We start from the raw sequence: 22,178 nt of genomic DNA, 5'->3' as shown, positions 1-22,178 counted from the left end.
GAGATTTACATTTTTAAAGAAAACTTTGTTCGCGTAACCTGTCAGCTCAACTTGTTCCTTATCATCTGTTCATAGGTCCTAAATCCCAGGCCGAATGCCGGCTATTTAAGAAAAATGTTCATTTATAAAGAAAATTTTGTTCGCTTAGCGTGTCAGCTCACCTAGTTCGTTCCCTTGGTAAATGTCTGCTAGTTAGAGAAAAAATTACAATTTAAAAGATATTTTTTTCCCGTGCCCGAAATTATCACCTGTCCGTATAGGAGAAGTTCTTAAATTCCCTGGCGAAGGCCGGTTATTTAAGCTATTTAAAAGAAAATTTTGTTCGCGCAGTGCGTCAGCTCAAATTGTTCCTATTTTTTTAATTTATTCAAAGTTACCCTGTCTTGTAGATAATTGTGTATCGTTTGAGGGAGATCATCAACTTGCTCAAGTTCCGTTTTCTATTGTTTCATTCAATACCAATTTATAGTTGAGTGACCCATATCCGTTTGTTTACAAAAAAAAAATCGTTTTAAATCGCCAACATAGTCAAAAAATTGCCACATTGACAACACTCTTTATAACGGCGCTTTGCAGATATGTTTTGTTGCAATAGTGATGACACATTTCTCCTACATGGTACTCAAATAAAGAGAGTCTAATAAGAAAAAATAAGATTAAAATATTAGTATAAACGTTATTTAAAATACTTTATAAATATTAATTGTAATTAATATAATATTAACAATATCTGTTCCCATTTACTTTATTAATAAAATCAACTTTGTAATTTTATAAGGTTCTTAGAATCAAGAGCACCAAACGTACCAACACTGGTACGCACATTTTTTCTGCGTTGTATTTGTTTTTGTAGACCAAATTTTTGCAACAATGCATTGTGGTCGCGAACTCTTGTCGTCGTTATTCAGTGTTAGGTTTTTGTAATTTAAAGACATATCCCTCTCTACACACTATTTAACAGCAACACTTTTTATTATTTAACTAATTTTAAATGTAAGTGAAAGAAAATTGACAATAAAAAAGCAAAGGAAAAACAAAAAAGAAAAGTTTGTGATAAGATACATCCTTGGGTAGTGGTTCCTTCCGATTTAATTAAAGGAAGAAAAAAAAACAATTTAATTCTTTGGTCGTTTGTGACTGCGCGCTCCATAACGGATATTTTGTGGATTAGTTTTTTGGCTGTGTTTCTCTTTCTAATGCCCAAAATGATGGTGAAATAAAAGTGAGAAAGAAAATAAGACCTTGAAATTGCAACAAGAAGAAGGGCCATCTTATTTTCCACAAAGAACTACAAAACAAGGCTGCTTTGTGTTTTGTGTAAATTATGTCTTTGGAAAACGGCAAAGATCACAGATATTTCTCTACATGGTTATTTTTTATGTACAGTTGTGTTTAAAGTGGGTTTTTTTTTGCAAAAGTTAAAGTTTAAGCTTTGTTTTATTTTTTCTTGCAGATTTCAATTTGTATGTTTAGCCCCAATTAATTTGTTGTACGTCGTACATTCGTTTTGATCGGAAAAACAAGCCACCACCAGTAACACCCACCCCACCAACTTTATTCCCAAAATGCAACAACGTCAATTTACATCGGGCAGCCGTCAGGCCCCCGATCCATATGATCAATTCCTGGAAGAACATCAATATTATCGCAAGCATACGGCACGGGATGCCTCCTGCCTGTTTCGTGTCATTTCGGAACAGATGTATGATACCCAACTGCATCATTTGGCCATACGTGAGAAATGTGTCAACTATATGCGTAAACATCGAAAATTCTTTCAAAATCTTGTTGATCGAGATTTTGATGAATACCTGGATGATATGTCAAAGCCCAAAACGTATGGAACACTATTGGAGCTGCAGGCAGCTGGTTATCTGTTTGAGTAAGTAAAAATATACACATTTCTCTGATACCTATATAATCTTGAGATTTAGAACCTAGATTCTATACCTGATAGAATTTCGGCTTAAGATGAGTTTAAGCATTAAGCTCGGATCGGGACCACAGGTAGGTCTCGTTACCCTGATCACAAATATATATAACATTTTTTGCGGAAGTCCATACTTCCCGAGATATGGGCCTCCGAAGTTCCGAAAATTCCCTTGTTAAATGTCCGCTACTTAGAGAAAATTTTAATTTAATAGAAAATGTTGCTCCCGTTCCCTAGATTGGCCCCTGTCCATAGCAGAAAGTCAAAATCCCCGGCCGAAGGCCGGCTATATAGAAAAAAATTATAATTTTATCCGAGCTTAATGTTTAAACTCAACTTGCTCCAGAATTTGCAGGACACAAATTAACAAATACCACGAGCGACATGTTGTTTCCAGATGAAGTTAGGGGGTATCTTATGTCCAGTTGTAAGACCGTCACTTGCATCATCTTGAAATTGTTACTATACTAAGCCTAGCCCTGACTGAATTATGGTTATCAAATAATATACAATTTTCTGGGATGAAGTCCCCACATAGCCAGTTATGGGCTTTTTAATGTACGTAATTTCGCAATGATTTTTTAATTATACACTTAAACTTTATCACAATCAGTGTCTCATTGAAATAATGGTTTTAGTCTCCCTTAAATAAAATCGAAGAGAGTAACAGATTTGGTCCGAACTAGGTACATCGTTATATTTTTTCGAAACATATATCGAGTTCGTAGACAGGCTATATCAGACCACGACTTCGGGTTTCTCCCCCTTTAAAAAATCTGAAATTTGGGAGCAAAGTTGAGCTTACGCGCTAAGGTAGTGCAATATATCCTTTAAATCTTAAGTTTTACGTCTTTCTTTTATTAATAGGTGCAAATTTGAGTTACTGGAACAAAGTTGTCTTTAGTCAATTTTTCTCAAGTGCCCGGCCTAATGACAGGGGACATTTCGAAACTTCAGAGGCCCACATCTCCAGAAGTATAGACTTCCCCCCAAACGCCCGAAGGCGTTTACCGATATTTTTCAAATTTAAACCTGACAATTTTTGGCTGATCTAAACGATCATACGCCAGACTCCGGTCATTGAAGGGTCCATATCATGAGGTTTGGGAGTCAGTCCTTTCGATTATGGCTTAAGATGACTTTTTGCACTAATCATATGGTTTGGTATATCATGAGGTTTGGGAGTCAGTCCTTTCGATTATGGCTTAAGATGACTTTTTGCACTAAGTTCGGATCGGTATGAAATTTTTGTTACTGGTAGGTCTCTTCATGATATGGACCCTTCAATGACTGGAGTCTGTCTGGCGTATGATAGTTTAGATCAGCCAAAAATTGTCAGGTTTAAATTTGGAAAATATCGGTAAACGCCTTCGGGTACCTCCCACACAACATTTCGAAATTGTTTCCGAAATTTTGAATTAGTTCATCGCGGCCCTTATTATAACGAGCCCAAAGGCTCAAAAACCCTGAAAGACCAAGTAACATGACTGCTGAATTATGTACCCACTTAGGGTGGAATTTGGACATTTTAAAACTTACACCAAATTCCAAGAACGTGCATACTAGAAAACACGTTCCGGTACCACACTCTAAAAATTTCAAATTTTAGCGCTTAATTGCATTTTAAGGATAGTTTTGCTTCTATAGACCCTTTCTGAAAGAAAGCGTGCTTCTATAGACCCCTTCTGAAAGAAAGGGTGCTTCTATAGACCCTTTCTGAAACAAAGGGTGCTTCTATAGACCCTTTCTGAAACAAAGGGTGCTTCTATAGACCCTTTCTGAAACAAAGGGTGCTTCTATAGACCCTTTCTGAAACAAAGGGTGCTTCTATAGACCCTTTCTGAAACAAAGGGTGCTTCTATAGACCCTTTCTGAAACAAAGGGTGCTTCTATAGACCCTTTCTGAAAGAATGGGTGCTTCTATAGACCCTTTCTGAAAGAATGGGTGCTTCTATAGACCCTTTCTGAAAGAATTGGTGCTTCTATAGACCCTTTCTGAAAGAATGGGTGCTCTATAGACCCTTTCTGAAAGAAAGGGTGCTTCTATAGACCCTTTCTGAAAGAAAGGGTGCTTCTATAGACCCTTTTTAAAAGAAAGGGTGCTTCTATAGACCCTTTTTAAAAGAAAGGGTGCTTCTATAGACCCTTTTTAAAAGAAAGGGTGCTTCTATAGACCCTTTTTAAAAGAAAGGGTGCTTCTATAGACCCTTTTTAAAAGAAAGGGTGCTTCTATAGACCCTTTTTAAAAGAAAGGGTGCTTCTATAGACCCTTTTTAAAAGAAAGGGTGCTTCTATAGACCCTTTTTAAAAGAAAGGGTGCTTCTATAGACCCTTTTTAAAAGAAAGGGTGCTTCTATAGACCCTTTTTAAAAGAAAGGGTGCTTCTATAGACCCTTTTTAAAAGAAAGGGTGCTTCTATAGACCCTTTTTAAAAGAAAGGGTGCTTCTATAGACCCTTTTTAAAAGAAAGGGTGCTTCTATAGACACTTTCTGAAAGAAAGGGTGCTTCTTTCTGAAAGAAAGGGTGCTTCTTTCTGAAAGAAAGGGTGCTTCTTTCTGAAAGAAAGGGTGCTTCTTTCTGAAAGAAAGGGTGCTTCTTTCTGAAAGAAAGGGTGCTTCTTTCTGAAAGAAAGGGTGCTTCTTTCTGAAAGAAAGGGTGCTTCTTTCTGAAAGAAAGGGTGCTTCTTTCTGAAAGAAAGAGTGCTTCTATAGACCCTTTCTGAAAGAAAGTGTGCTTCTATAGACCCCTTCTGAAAGAAAGGGTGCTTCTTTATGAAAGAAAGGGTGCTTCTATAGACCCTTTCTGAAAGAAAGGTTGCTTCTATAGACCCTTTCTGAAAGAAAGGTTGCTTCTATAGACCCTTTTTAAAAGAAAGGGTGCTACTAAAATTACTGCTGAATACGATAACTAATTAGTCAAACCTATGCAAACTGAAATAAGGTCGGACTATAGCGACAACTGCTTCCGGTGACTTTATCTCAAATGTTCAAGATTTTCGCTTCAATGCAGTTAAAGGGCGTATCAAGGATTGTTTTTAAATTTGCTCCGAAGGTAGTCCAATATATTTTTTCGTGGACAAGTCCATGCTACCCAAAAGCTCTAACAAATACGTTGTACCCAAATTGAAAAATCGAAAATTACTCGTAAAATGATATTCAGTTCAGAGATGGACTATATCAGTCCATTGCTTCAGGTTCCTCCTCCGCAAAATTTCAACTCTATTGCGTTATAATATGGTTTTGGCAACTTCTAGATTGCACTACAATATTTAAACTTTTTGCTCGGGGAACCAATACTTACTGAGATGTGTGCCCTAAATTTGTCCCAATATTTAGAAATATCGTATATCCTATATAACCTAATATATACTTTTCGAGTTACGGACCGTCAACGTTCAAGATAAAGCTTTTGAGATTCCACTATAAGTGAGTTTTAGGAAAAAGAAATGTAAATCCGCAGCCGAAAGTCAGCTACTTATTGGAAATTTTAATTTAGGAATATTTTTTGCTAGGTTCCGCTAAAGAAAATTTGTATTTGTATCTATAGAAGAACAGTTCATCTATCTACAGAAATTCTTCTACCTGCAGTAGACAGATCTAGTGGAAGGGTTTTTTATAAAAAAGGTATATAAGCGGGTATGTGATGAAAACCGAATCGACTCGATTTGCAGAATCGAAATGGAATATAATCGGGGTGCCGTTTATGATATATATAGTTTTGCTTCGCAAAAGCCCATTATTTGAATAATATTTTTAAAATCCATTTTCAATTTCATTAAAATATTCACCAAAATTAGAGATATACGATTTCGATTTATGGCAAAACGAGTCGAATCGTTTTCCATCACATACCCGAAGGTCTTTGATATATAGAAGGGTATTGTGCTTATAAAATCCCTATAAAAGGTATATATAAGAAACCCAAAGAAGGTAATCTATCCATAGAAGACCTATAGAAGGTCATCTATCCATAGCATATCTACTTATATTCTATATATGTACATATAGAAGATCTATAGAGTGCTATATACATACATATATTTATTTAGATAACATTTTATATTGATTTTCTGTAGATCCAAGATCTTCCATAGGCTTTCCATATGTAAATCCGATTCCTTAAGACTCAAATCAATAAATTTTCTATTATTTTCCATAATTTCAGACGAAATGTTATTCTATTTGAACCATTCGATTTGGGTAAATACTTCAATGAACATCGATCATATTTTAAAGAAGTTTTTCGTGTTTTTTATACACCTGAGAGACACTTTGATTCGGTATTCACTTCGGAATACATACAAGAAGCTGCGATTTGTCAATGTAAGAAAAAACAAAAAAGCTTTCCAAATACTTTACTTGAACGAATCTCATCAAATTTTTCTTTCACATTTTTAGCGATCGTTTATGAAATTCTCTACAAAGATTTATTCAAATTACCCGATGTAGCATTTGCCGTGGAGCAAATGTTGCATGGACCGAATTTTGAAAATATGGAATATACCACGAAAACAAATGAAGATGGCTATGCAACTCGTCTCTATCTTAGTGATGGGCGTGAATTCGAATTGGACTTACCACACAATACCGATTGTATTTTGGAAAATTATAAATTGTGTCATTTTCATTACACAAATTTTCCAAGATTCTCCGATGATTTACAGCGTGAATTGAAAGGGGCCCATCATGAAGATAATGAGAAAAATACATTGCTAATACAACGTACAGCGGAATCGTTTTTGCCCAATAAATATATGTCATGTGTGCGGCAATTGTTGCAGGAAAGTAAGTTGAGAAGAGTCATTGAGAGGAATAAGAATTTTTAGACGTTTTTATTTTTTATTATTATCCTTATTAGATATTACACCATTTCCCTATAAAGTGGCCAAAGCTTTGGATCCCAATATGTATCGTAATATTGAATTTGATTCATGGAATGAAATGCGCAAAGAAATGAAATTGCAAAACTGGTATAATGGAGATTCCAATTTTAAGGTGTGTATCATGTCATTTTTCTTTGTTTCATCAGATTAAGATAATTTTGTTTTTGTAAATCGTATTGTATTTCGTCCGATCTATTCGATAGGTCTTTAAAGATTTAAATATTTTATTTGTGTGAAAATAATTAGTATCAGATTCGATACTGCTAAGTGGTAGGCAAGAGTCTCTAATTGTTTTTTATACGACTACTAAAAGCCAGTAAGTTATGCCAAGAGGCTTTAAGGAAAAACAATAAAAACAACAACGATTTACAAACGATCACAGTTCAATCCCACGGAAGCGGGTTCTTTTGTATAGGATTGACCCGTAACCATAGTGTTTCGGCCAGCGGCTGCCAACCCAGCATCAAACCTATGCATATACCTAGGTTTTTATGCAGCTACAACAACAACAACTACGATTTACAAACATTTACAGTTATGAAGCTGTATCATATGTATCCAAGGCTGATAGCTGGAAAAGCTTGGGCAGAGAATAGTGGAATAGCAAAAATGTATATTAGAGTTTGAAGAAATGTTTTAGTGATATTGACACTATGGAAGCCACCGTGGTGCAGTGGTAGAAACGTCCGCATTGCACTCAGAATGTCAACATTATCGTTGCATGTTGGCGACATTTTCCAGGGTATTTCAGCCATGCAAAATTTCTTTACAAGTGTCGTAATGAATAAAATAAAAAAACTGTGTGTTCGTCACTGTGTCGTTGAGTTGGTTGTTGTACTGAGGGCTTACCTGAATTCACGTTGAATACTGTATGTGCCATAAACCAACTATGCTGGGATGGAAATTATCACAGGTAGATCTCGTCACCCTGATCTTCTTCTTCTTTATTTGCATATCCGTTATCCGGATGTTAAGCGATCATACAATATTACATTTTATTACATTGTTCTTGCAAATATATAGTTTATGTGGAAAGCGATAATTGTCGGTTTTTAGCCGCTGTTAGAAGACTGAGTTCATCGCGGTATCCGGTCCAGTCTTGAATATTTTTTAGCCAGGACAATTCTCTTCGACCTCTACCACGTCTTCCTTCAACTTGGGATTTGAGAATGATCTGCAGGATCTTATATTTGTTGTTCCTCATCAAATGTCCCAAATAGGAAACTTTCCGGGTTTTGATGGTTTTAATTAGCTGCCGTTGTACATTCATTCTTCGCAGAACTTCGGCATTTGACACTCGATCGGTCCATGGAATTTTGAGCGCACGTCGGTATGCCCACATTTCAAATGCTTCCAATTTCTTCTCGTCTGCTGATTTTACAGTCCATGTTTCAGCCCCGTACAATAGAACAGACCATACATAGCACTTGATAAAGCGGGTTTTAAGCTCAATGTTGATGTCGTGGCTGCTTAGTACTTTTTTGTATTTGAGAAACGCTTCTCTCGCCATTTCTATACGACATCGTATTTCATTAGAAGATTGCCACTGCTCATTTATTTGTGCTCCCAAGTATTTATATGATTTTACTCTCTCTATTTCTGATTCACGGATTTTTAGTGTGGAGTTGTAGAAATTGGTACTTTTACTAACGATCATATATTTTGTCTTAGTAAGATTAATGTATAATCCGTATGAATTACTTATCTCGTTGAGGGAACTTAAGAGACTTTGGAGTCCAACTAAAGAACTCGCTATTATCATGGTGTCATCAGCGTATCGAATATTGTTAATGAATTGTCCATGTATTTGTATCCCAATCCTTTTTCCTTCTACGCATTCTCGAAATATTTGTTCAGCATATACATTAAACAATAATGGTGAAAGTATACACCCCTGTCGAACACCTTTTGATATTACTACTTCATCTGTAGTTTCACCGGATACTTCTACTGATGCTGTCTGGTTCCAGTATAGATTTTTTATGCATCTTATGTCATTGTTTTCAATGCCTATGGATGTCAGAATTTCCATTAGCTTGTCGTGTTTAACAGTGTCAAAAGCCTTTTCATAGTCTACAAAACACATAAATACGTCTTTTTGGACATCGCGACACTTTTGGATTAGCACTTGAACACCAACTAGTGCTTCTCGAGTTCCCATTCCCTCTTTAAATCCAAATTGCGTTTCTCCCATTGCTGCCTCGCATCTGGGGTATATTCTTTTGTGAATTATACGTAGGAATACTTTTAAGGCGTGGCTCATTAGGCTAATTAATCTATAATCGTTGCACTTTCTGGCGTTTGCTTTCTTTGGTATGGGGACAAATGTAGATTTCAACCAATCTCGCGGATATTGTCCTGTCTCGTATATATTATTGAACAGTTTCACAAACAATTGTATATTGTTTTCATCGATTAATTTGAGCATTTCGGCGGGAATTTCATCTGGACCAACGGCTTTTTTGTCCTTTAACGATTTTACTGCATATATGACTTCTTCTTTGGTAATAGGATTTACACTTACGAGAGAATTTTCGTTTATGTCAGAGTTTTCATTACGATCACAATCTGATCTTTCATGATCTGTAAATAGTTTTAATATGTATTCTTTCCATATTTGCTTTCTTTGCGAGATTTCAAAAACGGCTTGGTTATTATCATCAAAGAGTATAGATGGAGGTTTCCGTTTGTATATTCCGGCTGTTTCTTTCAGCTTTTTGTGCATATTAAAGTCGTCGTGGAGTGTTTGTAGGGCTTCAATCTCTTCACATTTTCGTTTGAGTTGTTCATTTTTTGCGATACGCGTTGCGATTCTTATTTCTTTGTTGATTTCCCAATATCTTTCGAAGTTTATGTTTTTACATTTTTTTCTTTCTGATCGAAGTTCTCTTATCTCATCAGTCATCCATTCTGCGTATGTTGGTGTTGGATCTTTTTTTAGAGCACTTCTCATAGTAGTTTTAATACTATCCTTAACATCATTCCATACAGTTTCTACTCCATCTTGATGAATTCTTCTAAGGTCTGCGTTTATTGTATCCGTAAGTGCTTGTTTAATTGTCGGGTTGCTCAACTTATTGAAATCGGGTTTCGATACTTGCTTTTTGCGCTTAATTGTTGCAAGTTTTGTCCGAACATTTGCCATAAGAAGGTTATGATCTGATGGTATATCCGCTCCAGGATATGTAGAGCATTTTGTTATACAGGAACTAAAACGTCTGTTGATCAGAATGTAATCTATTTGGTTACGAACCACATTGGTTCTATGGTCCTGTGGGGATTTCCAAGTATATAATCTTCTTGGGTGGAGTTGAAATAGCGTATTTGATATTATAAAATTGTGTTCTTGACAGAACTGAACGAGTCTATCTCCCCTTTCGTTTCTTTCCCCCAAGCCATGTTTTCCCGTGACGCCAGCTACATGCTCATTGCCAACTTTAGCATTGAAGTCACCCTGTATGATGGTCAATTCGTGGGGTTTTGTCATTTTCAAAAGTTTTCCTATGTCGTCGTAGAATTTTTCAACTTCATCTGAACTCCCATCACATGTGGGTGCATAGACTTGGATTATATTCATGTTTATTGGTCTTCCCTTTATTTTTACCATCATTGTTCTTTCAGACATTGGGACATATCCAGATTCACAGTTAGCTATATGGTTCTTCATTATAATGCCCACACCTTTTCTATGTACACCGTTTAGGTTTCCAGAGTGGTACACTCTTGTATTTTCGTATCTAAAATCTCCACAACCTGTCCACCAAGTTTCGCTGACTCCAAGTATGTCCATGTTTAATCTATTCATTTCACATACCGCATTGTTGAGTTTCCCAGCTTCATATAAGCTTCTAACATTCCATGTTCCAATATTTAGTTTATGTTTTGTTTTACCTCCGGGGATTCTTAGCACCCTCATTTCGCCGGAGACTGAGGGCCATTCATTCTGTGTTGTGTTGTTCATTGTATGATTTTCAAGGGAAGTTACTTCAGTGGTTTCCCGTTTCCTTCTGAAGGATTTAAAGTTTTCCATCTTGTTTGCAGCCGCTCCTCATGGAGTTCAGACGCTGTTTGCTGCCGCTTCACCTGAAGACAGACGCAGCCACCTGTTGGTCCACGAGACGTATTTGATTTCCGTCTTACCACCCATATCTGGGAAGCATTCCCCTATCCGCCACCTGGGGACGCGCCCTATAGGGGTTACAGGTTCCCCGTAGGGCACCCTGATCACAAATATATATATATAACATTTGTTGCGGAAGTCCATACTTCCCGAGATATGAGCCTTTGAAGTTCCAAAAATTCCTTTGTAAAAGGTCAGCTGATAAGAGAAAATTTTTAAATTGAAAAAAGTTGTTCCCGTGCCCTAGATTTGCACTTGTCCATAAGAGAAAGTCTTAAATCCCCGGCCGAAGTCCGGCTACTTAAAAAAATACAATTAAAAAAAAAAATTGAGTATAGTGCGTCAACTCAAACTGTTCACTGTCTGTTTCATCGGCTTCAAAAATTTGGCCAAGGATGAAAAAAGGGATGGCTGTCCGTAGGATTATTGTTAATGTGCCTGGTTATTATTTTCAATATAATATGTTGTTATTTATAAAGTACTTACTGCGCTCTATTTGTCTGTATTATACGTAATGTAATTTATAGCCTTTTGGAAATCGTCCATTTTACATAATTGCGTGTTTTGTGTCATGTCTTATTTTTTGTTCGTGCCGTTTGTTTCGTCGTCTCTTCTTCTCTACTAACCAGTTAATACATTACCACACCAAACGAGTTCGCAAAATATTCCAGGTTGGAGCTAAATGTCATGTTAAGCTACGCAAATCTGAACAAGATCTCTATACATGTCACATTCAGGAAATCGCTGTGGACAAAGGCCAATGTATAGTGTTTATCGAACAATTGGGTGAGAAAAGATTGGTACCCTATGAAAATCTTACACCATTGCCACCGGATCAGTTTAAACCGTGGACCGTACCATATCGTTTTCAAAGACAAATGCAAAAGTTTAGTTCTGTACGATTTACACGACAATATAATTACCGTTTTAAATTTAACTCAACCACGGAACATCATCATCATCAATTTCATCAGCAGTTTTGCGGTGGTGGCAGTGGTGGCGGTATGGATAATGACAGCTGTTCGAACAGCGATTACATTAATGAAAATGATGCGAAACGTAGCTATCAACACCACCATCATCATCACAATCAGTGCTCGGCGGCTGCGGCAGCGTCTTATTATAAATTGAAACAATATACCCATTTGGAGAATTTCCGAACCCAAACTGTGGAGTTTTGTACTATGCCGTTGACGGTGGAACATAATAACGGAACTGCTGGGTCAAGAGATGGTTGTGGAGAGTCAGATGGGAAGGGTAATAATAATGGCAGTGGACAGCGTAGTGGTGATTTAAATGATAATTCCAGAGCTGGATCGAGGGCAAACAGTAATGCTGGCGGAGGTGGTTCACAAAGTGGTCTAGAAGGTGGTACTACAGCTAAAGGCGGAGAGTCATCAAGTGGTGCTTTTGTCGCATCCAATGAGGAGAACATGTTAGGCGGCATACCAGGTGTTAGTTATGCTCTGCAACATGGTGAGGGTATATATGAATTGGAACATTACAATCCAAATGGTGCTGCAACAGCTGTATATGTCCCTGAGCTGCAAGCATATTACCCCATGTACCCATATCCACCGGCTGGTGGAGTACTTCCAGAGGAATATTATGGATATTGTACTTATGATGGAGCCATGGCACCGGCACCAACTTTTATGTCAGCTGTCAATGGTTGTTATTATGTCTGCAGTAATGGTCCCCCTCCACCAACAGGAGCTTTTATGAATTCCTCGGCAGCAGCCAGTAATCAATTTTTGGCTACTGCTCCACAACCGATCGGTATACCAGCACCACCTCAAAATGCCATTGCAATGTATGCACAGGCTCCTCCACCACCATATGCTGCTGCTACTAATCAATGTCCGTCTATACAGGTTACAAATGCTGGAACGGCAGCTGGTGGTCTGAACAACAATACTGCAAATCAACAACATTATACACCCTCACCACGCTTATCACGTGCTTCGAATAATAGTATGTCCAACACCCCATTAAGTGGCCGCATAAACTACGATGCACGCAAGTCCTACAAAGCCAGCGGCGTTGATTTGCCCACAGATACTGCAACCTTGAGATTTTTCTATAACCTAGGATTGGATTACTATCATCAGAAGCAAGCAAAAGCTAATGAGAACAGTGAACGTAAGTCGAACTCCCAATACCCTTAAAACTGCGTTTCATTCTATCGATCCTTTTCTTTCTGTATCTCTTTTAGAAGCCAAAACCAGCGAAGTATCTGGCAGTAATGATGATGCCGACAGTATGACTGCTGATTTTCAAAATATACGACTCGATGAAAATGCCAATCAGGTACCTACACCAAATACTGTTAAATCTGATGCCAATAATAATACCTTAATGCCAGAGGTTGGAGGAGGAGGTGGAGCAGGAGGAGTTGGTGCTGGCCCTAACAATGTCAATGATAAACCACCTGTTTCACAATACAACAACAAAACATCAAATACCACAACATTAGGTAGCAATACCTTATCGAATGCCGGAAATAAGACCAATCATCGCCGTTATTCTTCAAGATATTTCAATAATAAAGATCGTCCAATGCAACAACACCAACCACCACATCATCATTATCAACAGCAGCACACCAATGCAGCACGTAATCATATGAATTCCAACAGTAATGTCCACGTTGGTGGTTCATCATATTCTAATCATTCACAACAACAACAACATTTACAACATCATCCAAATCAAGCATCTCGTAATAATCATAAAAATATGGGTAATGGGGGAGGATCTGCTGCTGGTGGAGGAGGCGCCTATCTAACATCTACTACACCAAATTCATCACGTAGTGGTCAAAATCAACCAGGTGGAGGATTGTTACCACATCCACAATCTGGCCACCTTCAGCCACCACCACAATCACATGTTGTAATGTCAGAGCATTCGGTCCAGACTTCGCCCATGTGTGGTTATGATGAGGCATTTATGGTCAATGATACGCACAATTGTAATGTAAGTGATCACAAATTTTTTACTTGGAATTATTTATGTATGTATTTTGTTTTTATGATAAGTAGAACTAGCCCCGGCTGACACGTTACTTTGCCAGTTTCGGTGAACAGATAGTATCATACTGAAAGTTATATAAAGAGAATAGTTTCCAAAAATGAGGGTCGGACGTAGTATAGACTTAGAACCCTGTGAAAGTTGCAGAGACGTAGAATATCGAACATAAATGTTCTGTTATAGAAACATAAGCGAAGAAGATAAGTGATCGTGTACTGTTGACAAGGACGATGTTTTAATTGACCCCGTTACATTTAACAACTCCATTAAGATTTGGGAACATAAAGCTCAAAATCTCAATCTCAAAATCATTCTCAACTACTGGGTCCTAAATTTTTTTCAGCATTATCACCTTTCGGACCCAACTCTGTGAGTGTTTTTTAATCATCCGACGTAATCTGTTGTGAAGCCTCCACTGACGAAAGGGTCGTAAAACTCTCCTCCTTGTGCCCTTTTAACCTCTGGATATTTGATTTTGGTTAAAATAACGTGCGCTTATCTTCAGTTCAGTCAACGTGATTTTGCTCAAAGGGATTGAAGGCCTATCATTATTTTTCCCAGGGCGTGAGAGTTACAAAAACGTTATCCACAAATTTTTCGCTTATGCTCAGTTATCGACACCATGATTCTGGTTTGGTATGAAATGGGGAATGTATACCAGGTATGGTGTTCATATTGTGACCTTTGACAGGGACTGCTCAAAGCCCGCAATCGCTAATACCTTTGGATATCTCTCTTCACATCATGAATATCTCTCCTGACGGTGTCCGGTTGGGGAAAGCCTCTCCACAAGATCATGGCGGGGATGCTCACTGCGATAACACCCAAGCAGGTACTGCATCGACAACATCCTGTTGAGTTGGTGCACCTTTGCCTCCTCATGAAGATAGTCCACTGGTGTCATAAGGAGGCACCCTGTTGCAGTATTCAGGGCGGAATTCTGGCAGTTTTGAATATTCTTTCAATGCACAGCACGATGGCGACGCATAGCTAACCACAGGCCTGCATATTACGGTGTAAGTGGTCAACAACGGTTCTTTGTCAGCACCCCAAATACTGCCGGCCATCGACTTGAGGGCCTTGTTCCTACTTCTGAAGTGATGCGGTACTGTTGTTGTTGTTTGGATATCCCTCTTCACATCATGAATATCTCTCCTGACGTGTCGGGGTGCGGAAAGCCTTTCCGCTAGATCATGGCGGGGATGCTCACTGCTATAAAACCCAAGCATGTACTGTATCGACAACATCCTCCTGTTGAGTTGTTGCACCGGTAAAACCTTTGCCTGCTCATGAAGATGGTCCACTGGTGTCATGAGGAGGCACCCTCTTGCAGTCTTGGTGCGGCATTCTGGCAGGTTTGAATATTCGTTCAATGCGTACAGCTAAAATTTGAATAGCAGCGACGCATAGATTACCACAGACCGGCATATTACGTTCTAAGTGGTCAACAAGTGTTCTTTGTAAGTACCCCAAGTGCTGCCGGCCATCGACTTGAGAACCTTGTTCCTACTTCTGAAGTAAATAAGTGGTGCGGCACTGCTGACAAGAACAAAGTTTTAATTGAACGCGTTACATTTATCGATTCTGTGCAGATAACAATTGTCCCCCATTAATATTTGGGGAGAAACCCTCATCATCGACCTTCAAGCATTCTCAACTACTGGGTCATCCAGTTCTTTAGACATCATCGTCCGGACCCAACGCTGTAAGTGTTTTTATGCCCTCCCTCATAGTATGGAGTTATATTAAGTTTCAGGGAAAAAATGCGAGTGGATCCGCGCGCTGAAATTTTGGAAAAATTCTTCTTTTGTTTGCAGGCAGGTCAAGTTAGAAGATACGCTATATCGGCCCACGATTTCATATAACCCCCATATAACGATATCGATTCCAGGTTACTTTTTAGCTAATTTTTTGACCGAAATAGCTATAATTTGGTACTTGGGTATTGATCAACAAACTTAAAAAAAAATGTGGACACAGGTCCACGTTTTGGAAAAGCCCCCATATAACGGCACCATCCGATTTTAGGTATTTTTACGTTTCTAGATAAATGTTCTGCCCGCATTAGCTAAAATTTCGCATTTAGGTTATCCAGCGATAATGAAACTTCTCCATAAAAAATTTGGACATAGATCCACGTTTTGATAGCGCTCGCATATAATTGTACCGACGTTTTAGCTACATTTTCTGCCCGAATTAGCTAAAAATTGGCATTTAATGTTCGCAGTGGTTCCACCAAAAATTTTGGAAAAAGGGTCCTCGTTTTTGGATAGCCACCATATGAGGGTTTGACCCGATTTCAGCTACTTTGACGTTTTACCTACATTTTCATACCGAATATGGTAATTGGGGCTTGATAAGTGGTCAGAAAACTTCTCCATTAAAAATTTTAGACAAAAGTCCATGCTTTGGTATAGCCCCCATATAACGGCACCACCCGATTTCTATAATTTCATCGACATTATCTCTCTAAATTTGCTGTAATTTGGAATATAGGGTTCAAAATAGTCAAAAGAACTTCTCCTCTTCGTTCCAAAATTTAGGGGTCGATCGTCGATAACAATTATCGTTGAGTGGCGTTGCCAGTTGTCAAAATTGATCCACGTATGGCAACTCTCAACTGAAGTTGCTAATCTCATTTGACGAAGCGGCTGTTTTTCAGCAACCACCAATTTTCAGTTGCAGTGAACATTTTCGAAGAAACAAGAAGGAAAATAGAAGGAAAAATAAACATTTTGTTACCAATTATTGATTCTTTGCATCATTAATTAATAACGACAAAGCAGCAGTTCGAAATATTAATTGATAAACTGAGTGAAAATCCAAACTTAGCCCGAGGAGTTCGGGAGTTTTGGTAAAACCAAAGCCACAGCGGATGAAGTGTGGAGGTCCATTTCGGACAGTTTAAACAGCAATGAACCTCTAACACGAACACCTGCAGAGTGGCAGAGTCTGGATTCACTTTAAAGCAAAGCTGAAAAAGAAAATGCCTCAAAATAAAACAAACTTCAACGACACTGGTGATGGTCCATCAAAATAAGTGAATTTATCGCCTTTGGAGCGGACAGCAGCAAATCTTTTGCAAATGAATTCGGTGACAAATACAGTAGGTTCAGTTTAAGTACAAATGACGAACAACCTCCATCTATATAGCCAACTACACCAGAAAATTTCGTTTTTGAATAAAAATGGTTTTTATTTTGCCTTTTTTCCTCCTCTGTCAACTTTGAAACGATCCAATTTTGGCAGAATTTGTCCTCTATCAAGTGGTCAACTTCTTTCAATACTCTCGACAATGTAGATTGAGCCATGCAATTGTTGAAATCATTGCCATGGGACTTTTGGAAACTTCCGAACTCCAAGAATCGCAACGCTGCGCACACTTTTAAAAGTGGGGTATTCCTGTTGATCTGTAACTTTCTTTGAAGTCATCCTTTAACGTTTCCACAACGTAAACTACGGCATCCTTTGGCAATCCAAAATACGCCTTAAACCTGAGATAATTTACTGATTATACAGATCTTTCCACATGATCATCAGCTTACAGTGCAGATGGCAATTCCAATGGATTCGACTTGTCCCTCAAATTTTTTCTAATAGATGCAATGTCCTGTACATTTTCTTCATCATCAAAAAATAATTCCACCGAACTTATCATTTTTTGGGACAGCAAATAAAACTTGACGATCCGAAGATTCAATGGGCAGGTTATATTCCAATCTTGGGTTGTTTTCCAAATTTGCTCGAAAACTCAGCCAACATATTAAAATATTGTCCTGAATACACAAAAGAGTTATCCAAAGCGCAATTATTTTTAAAATGTTTTTTTTTTTTTGCGAATAGAGGTCACAAGTTTTTGAAAAAACACTGATCGATAACATGTTTATCGACCACCCAGTTGAGTTGACATTAATGGTACAACATTTCGTCTCAGTCGCGCAGACAACTGACAACGCAACTCAAGTTTAGTGGCAATACAAGATAGACCCATTGGCCTCCAAAATTAGTTCAACTTCGAAAATGGTCCGTATCGGCCTTCCGCTTAGGGCACGGTTTAGGATATGCTGGAATATCATTTGGAAATTTATACCGAAGCTAGTACTTGTGGTCCTGTTTACAGCGATATTATGTGCAAGTCCATGCACCCTGCTGTAGAGGTCAGAAAGCTCTAAATTATACGGCGACCAACTGGAATTACTGGAAGGCGCGATATCTATCAAAAAGAAATGACACCAACAAATAAGATACACTTCCAAAATGGTAGCTCCCTCGTCCGCAACACTTGGGTTTTAATTGAAATCCATATTTTCGGCAAAGTTCACACATCCAAAAAAGGCCACAAAATTCAGAAAAACTCTCTAAATAAATAATTTTTAGGGAAGTAGATAAAAGTTTTAACTCACACATGCTGAGGGTATATTTCCGTCTGTATATAATATTTCAACCAAAAAATCGTCAACAATAATTCCTGATCAATATTTGTTCTTTCGTTTAGACTCCCACCTCCAACAATTCCAACGTAAATACCCTTGTCAACTACGGTCCATATGGTGGCGGTGGTGGTGCTGGCAATGAACAAATGAATGAGGCCGGTATGTGTAACGGTCCGTATGGTGTTTCATTGGCAACAACTCCTGGTGGTGTCTTTGTTCCAATGCAAATGACAACGGGAGCGGGCCCACCACCACCACCTTATGGTATGTATCCATCACATGCTCCGCCGCCACCACCACCGGGATATGCAGCAGCTACTACGGGAATTCCACCGAATTACATCAATGGGCCATTACATTTGGCACCACCACCACCCGCCATACCACCTGGAGCAGCTAATTCAACCACTTCTAGCTCGGATACAACGGAAAACAATGCTGCAGCTGCCTCTATGGAAATAATAAATAGTAATAATGGTTTAACACCATTACCTTGTCCGAGTTATCCACCACCACCATTGCCTTATTACTATGCCTCGGGCGGAGGGGTCCCTTCTGGACCACCAATGGGTAATATGATTGGCAATGGTAATGCTGGTGGTAATGGTGGCAGCGGTGTTCATCTAATAACACAAATGGCGGCACCACCAACACCAACTAATCATGGCATGACACCATCGTTTTCTACACCACACCCAGCAATGGGTCCACAGGTAATTTCTACAACAAACATCCAAGCTAAAAGAAAATTTTGTTTTATAAACCCCCCATATTTATTATAGGGTTACTATTGTTTACCACCACCACCTCAACAAATGCCTCCACCACAAACTCCACAACAAATGCAACAACCTTCTCCCATGATTAACAACGCAGCCGCTCGTTCCGATGTACCAACATCTAACAATGATTAACAAATTTCACACCAACAGCATGATGGCGACCGAAAGAACGAAAACCTAAAAACAAGAGATTGATTCCTTGACAAATTTTACCTCAGTGTTGTATACATATGTGCATACTCTATGTATATAATACATACGTAACCAATGTGCCTAAACTTGTGTCCTTACAAAAACACTCTCCTTTTTTATAAATTCCACTTATTTATATATAGAATAATGTATAGCTTGTACATTTTATAAGTCAATCATTCATTACATTTTATTCCCATTTGTATGTAAGCTAACCTAAAAACCACTCACAAAGTTTTCCTTTTTTTTAAATATTAACACTTTACGCATCAACAATCAACAGATATTTGTTTGGCAGAGCCAGCCTACATAAAACCTAGATTTAGATTTTAATTATGTCCTTTCGGCCCAGTTTTTTTTTAATGTTACAACAAATTCCAGATTTTCATGTTTTTAAAGTTGTCCAACTACGAAAAAACACACATATTAAGATCGCCAAATAACATCAAACTATTTCGAATTCGATTTAAATACGTTTTAATTTGTGACTGGAAGAAATTTACAAATTATCAATTTAACTGAATTTTTAACGTTATTCGCGGGTTTTAAACATGTTGCCCGATTCAACTGCATTATGTACAGATAGATGGTTGTTTATTATTTCTCGTTGTTCTCAATCATGACTACGAAGCCTTTTGATCCATTCGGTGGAATAATGTAAAATATTCGTTCAGATTAATTATTTGTGATTTCTTCTAAAACGTATTTTGTTTAATTCGATTTAAAAACTAACGACTTTAATCATTAACATTTTCTCACTCTATTTATGATATATATCTTATTCTATATATTTTTCACTATTTATAATAAAATTTTGATTGATTCAAATTGTTTTCTGTTATTTTATTTTTGCATTAAGCGCTCCTCCTCCCCTTCTTTGATTCACGTATTTAACCTTCGGTACCACGTTCCGAACCACGATCAGTTGTGTAAACTTTGTCTACCTACCTCCACTGAAATCAGACGCAGTCATATTAAATTTGTATATCATCCATTTTTAGAAATTTTATTATTGAGTTTAGAGATAAAGATGTGATATGGTCAGCCTTTTCTTCGAATCCACACTACTATCGACTACGATCACTATGTCAAGTTGTGCAAGACTCTGTTAAGTTGTTCTTAAACTGTTCTTAATAATCTTGGCAATTCCTGGCTGGCATTTTGCTTCTTCCTCCCCATATTTTTAAGGAAGTTTTGTCGTAAATTGAAATATTTCTGCCTCTACTACCAACAAATTTGATAGGGGCGATATTATTTTATTTATTCAATTCATTTTGTAATACAATCAAACATTACAAATGAGTAAGATAAGGAAATTATAAAATAAGAATATACGATTTACCACCATTATTATGAGTCTTCTTTTGTTATAGTTTGGATATACCGAACAGATTTATAACGTTCCGGTTAGCTTAAAGTTAAAAGTGATGATTGAATTTCAAGGAGAAGCTTCTTGTCATTAAGATCTAGGGTTTCGGAGGTGAATTCGAGCAATTTTGTTGGAGTCTGAGTCGAAAAAAATAACTCGACTCCGACTCCGGGCAAAATTTATTCCACGTTATAAAATATATAACATTAAAAACTATTTTTAGTGCTCCGGCAGTCGGAACACGACGATTTTTGTGCTTCAGAACTTAATAGTCACCCTTATTACGGTTGGCGTTGTCGTATCCAAAATTGCAAGCTGACGTGTCGTAACGTCTAATTGGTATTATGTATGTTTTTGAACAAAAAAGCAAAAATTTCAATTTTTAAAGAATTCTTTTTGTAACAAACATAATTAGAATTATTAGTATATCATTTTTAAACTTTTAATTCAGAAGAAAAACTAACCCTATAGTTTTTACAATCAAAATAAGTGTTTGGCGTAGACGTTTTTGTGGTGGTTTGCGTAGTCGTTGTCGTGGGGATATTTTTTGGTACCACGTAACATTTACGACAACGACAATTTTTTTCTCATACAAAATTGGAAAAATATATGGTAAATTTCAAATTTCCTTTACAATTACATAGAAAAAAAATTAAAAACTTTTTTGGCGAGCACATCCGCCATTTTGGTACATGGGTTACGAAAAAAATCGTGGTTTCAAATCTGTTCGCGTTCACAAAATTGGATGCTGCACTCAAAAGTTATATGCGGTTTTACTCTCTTGTAAAGAAAAAATATTTAAAAATTCCTATTGTGTTGTAATAAGAACATGTATATATGATTCGTTAGCAGCATTTGATATCTATCCGTAGATGCTAAAATATTTGCTAAATTTATTTTTATTTTCGCGGAAAATCAAAAAATATTGAAGAAATCTTGGAATAAATTTTATTATTCAAAATCAGAGGCCAAAAAATCTCTAAAAAAATAATTTAAAAATACGTACAGAATCTAGACAACGCGTAGAAAAATGTGAGACCAAAATTATAACTTGCATATATTGCTTATAACTTGCATATTACAGCAACAACAAAGAACGGAAACTTATTGTTGGAAATTATTTCAAAAATATATTTTTGGTTAAATACGAAAAATTTGAGAAATAAATGTTGGTAGTTATTCCATTATTTCGCTAAATTTCCATCCAAATCCTGAAGTATTTTGCTTAAACTTCTACGAAAAAAGTAATTAGTCATCGTGAAAGTATATTTGCTTTCTGTGATAAGCAATAGAAATAAGAAGTACAGAGAAATATTGAAATCACAATCAAAGAAAAAACACAAAAGTTAAAAAGCGTGTAATTAGCGAATCCGTTTAAATCAGTTGAGGTGCATGTGCTTTTCGGATACAGGGAGTCCATGTCTATCTATCAAGTG

The 22,178-nt window shown here is 37.3% G+C and overlaps 1 protein-coding gene across 2 annotated transcripts; it reads left to right on the top strand.

Annotated features, from left to right (window-relative positions):
- The first annotated feature begins 858 nt into the window (after nt 1-858).
- Nucleotides 859-20,201, top strand: otu (ovarian tumor). 2 transcript variants are annotated; one of them, XM_073977791.1, is made up of 9 exons: nt 859-993; nt 1,454-1,882; nt 6,096-6,253; nt 6,329-6,715; nt 6,789-6,925; nt 11,605-13,075; nt 13,149-13,912; nt 18,462-19,112; nt 19,182-20,201. In XM_073977791.1, the coding sequence occupies exons 2-9, from the start codon at nt 1,566-1,568 to the stop codon at nt 19,311-19,313; spliced, it is 4,017 nt and encodes a 1,338-aa protein (XP_073833892.1). In that variant the 5' UTR covers nt 859-993; nt 1,454-1,565; the 3' UTR covers nt 19,314-20,201. The 2 variants fall into 2 exon arrangements, with proteins under 2 accessions (XP_073833892.1, XP_073833891.1); XM_073977790.1 differs by having other exon boundaries at nt 11,563-13,075.
- Nucleotides 20,202-22,178: the final 1,977 nt, after the last annotated feature.

The sequence above is a fragment of the Musca autumnalis genome, unplaced genomic scaffold (genome assembly GCF_047663935.1).
Source record: "Musca autumnalis isolate F117 unplaced genomic scaffold, ASM4766393v1 scaffold_3, whole genome shotgun sequence".
Lineage (NCBI taxonomy): Eukaryota > Metazoa > Arthropoda > Insecta > Diptera > Muscidae > Musca > Musca autumnalis.
Note: the sequence above shows the minus strand (reverse complement) of the source record. Positions and strands in the feature narration are given on the sequence as shown.

Bases quoted from the DNA above. Each gene is read 5' to 3' on its own strand.
- otu (XM_073977790.1), top strand. From the start codon at position 1,566: ATGCAACAACGTCAATTTACATCGGGCAGCCGTCAGGCCCCCGATCCA. The intron at 6,716-6,788 runs GTAAGTTGAGAA...TATCCTTATTAG, and splicing joins GCGGCAATTGTTGCAGGAAA to ATATTACACCATTTCCCTAT. The intron at 19,113-19,181 runs GTAATTTCTACA...TATTTATTATAG, and splicing joins ACCCAGCAATGGGTCCACAG to GGTTACTATTGTTTACCACC.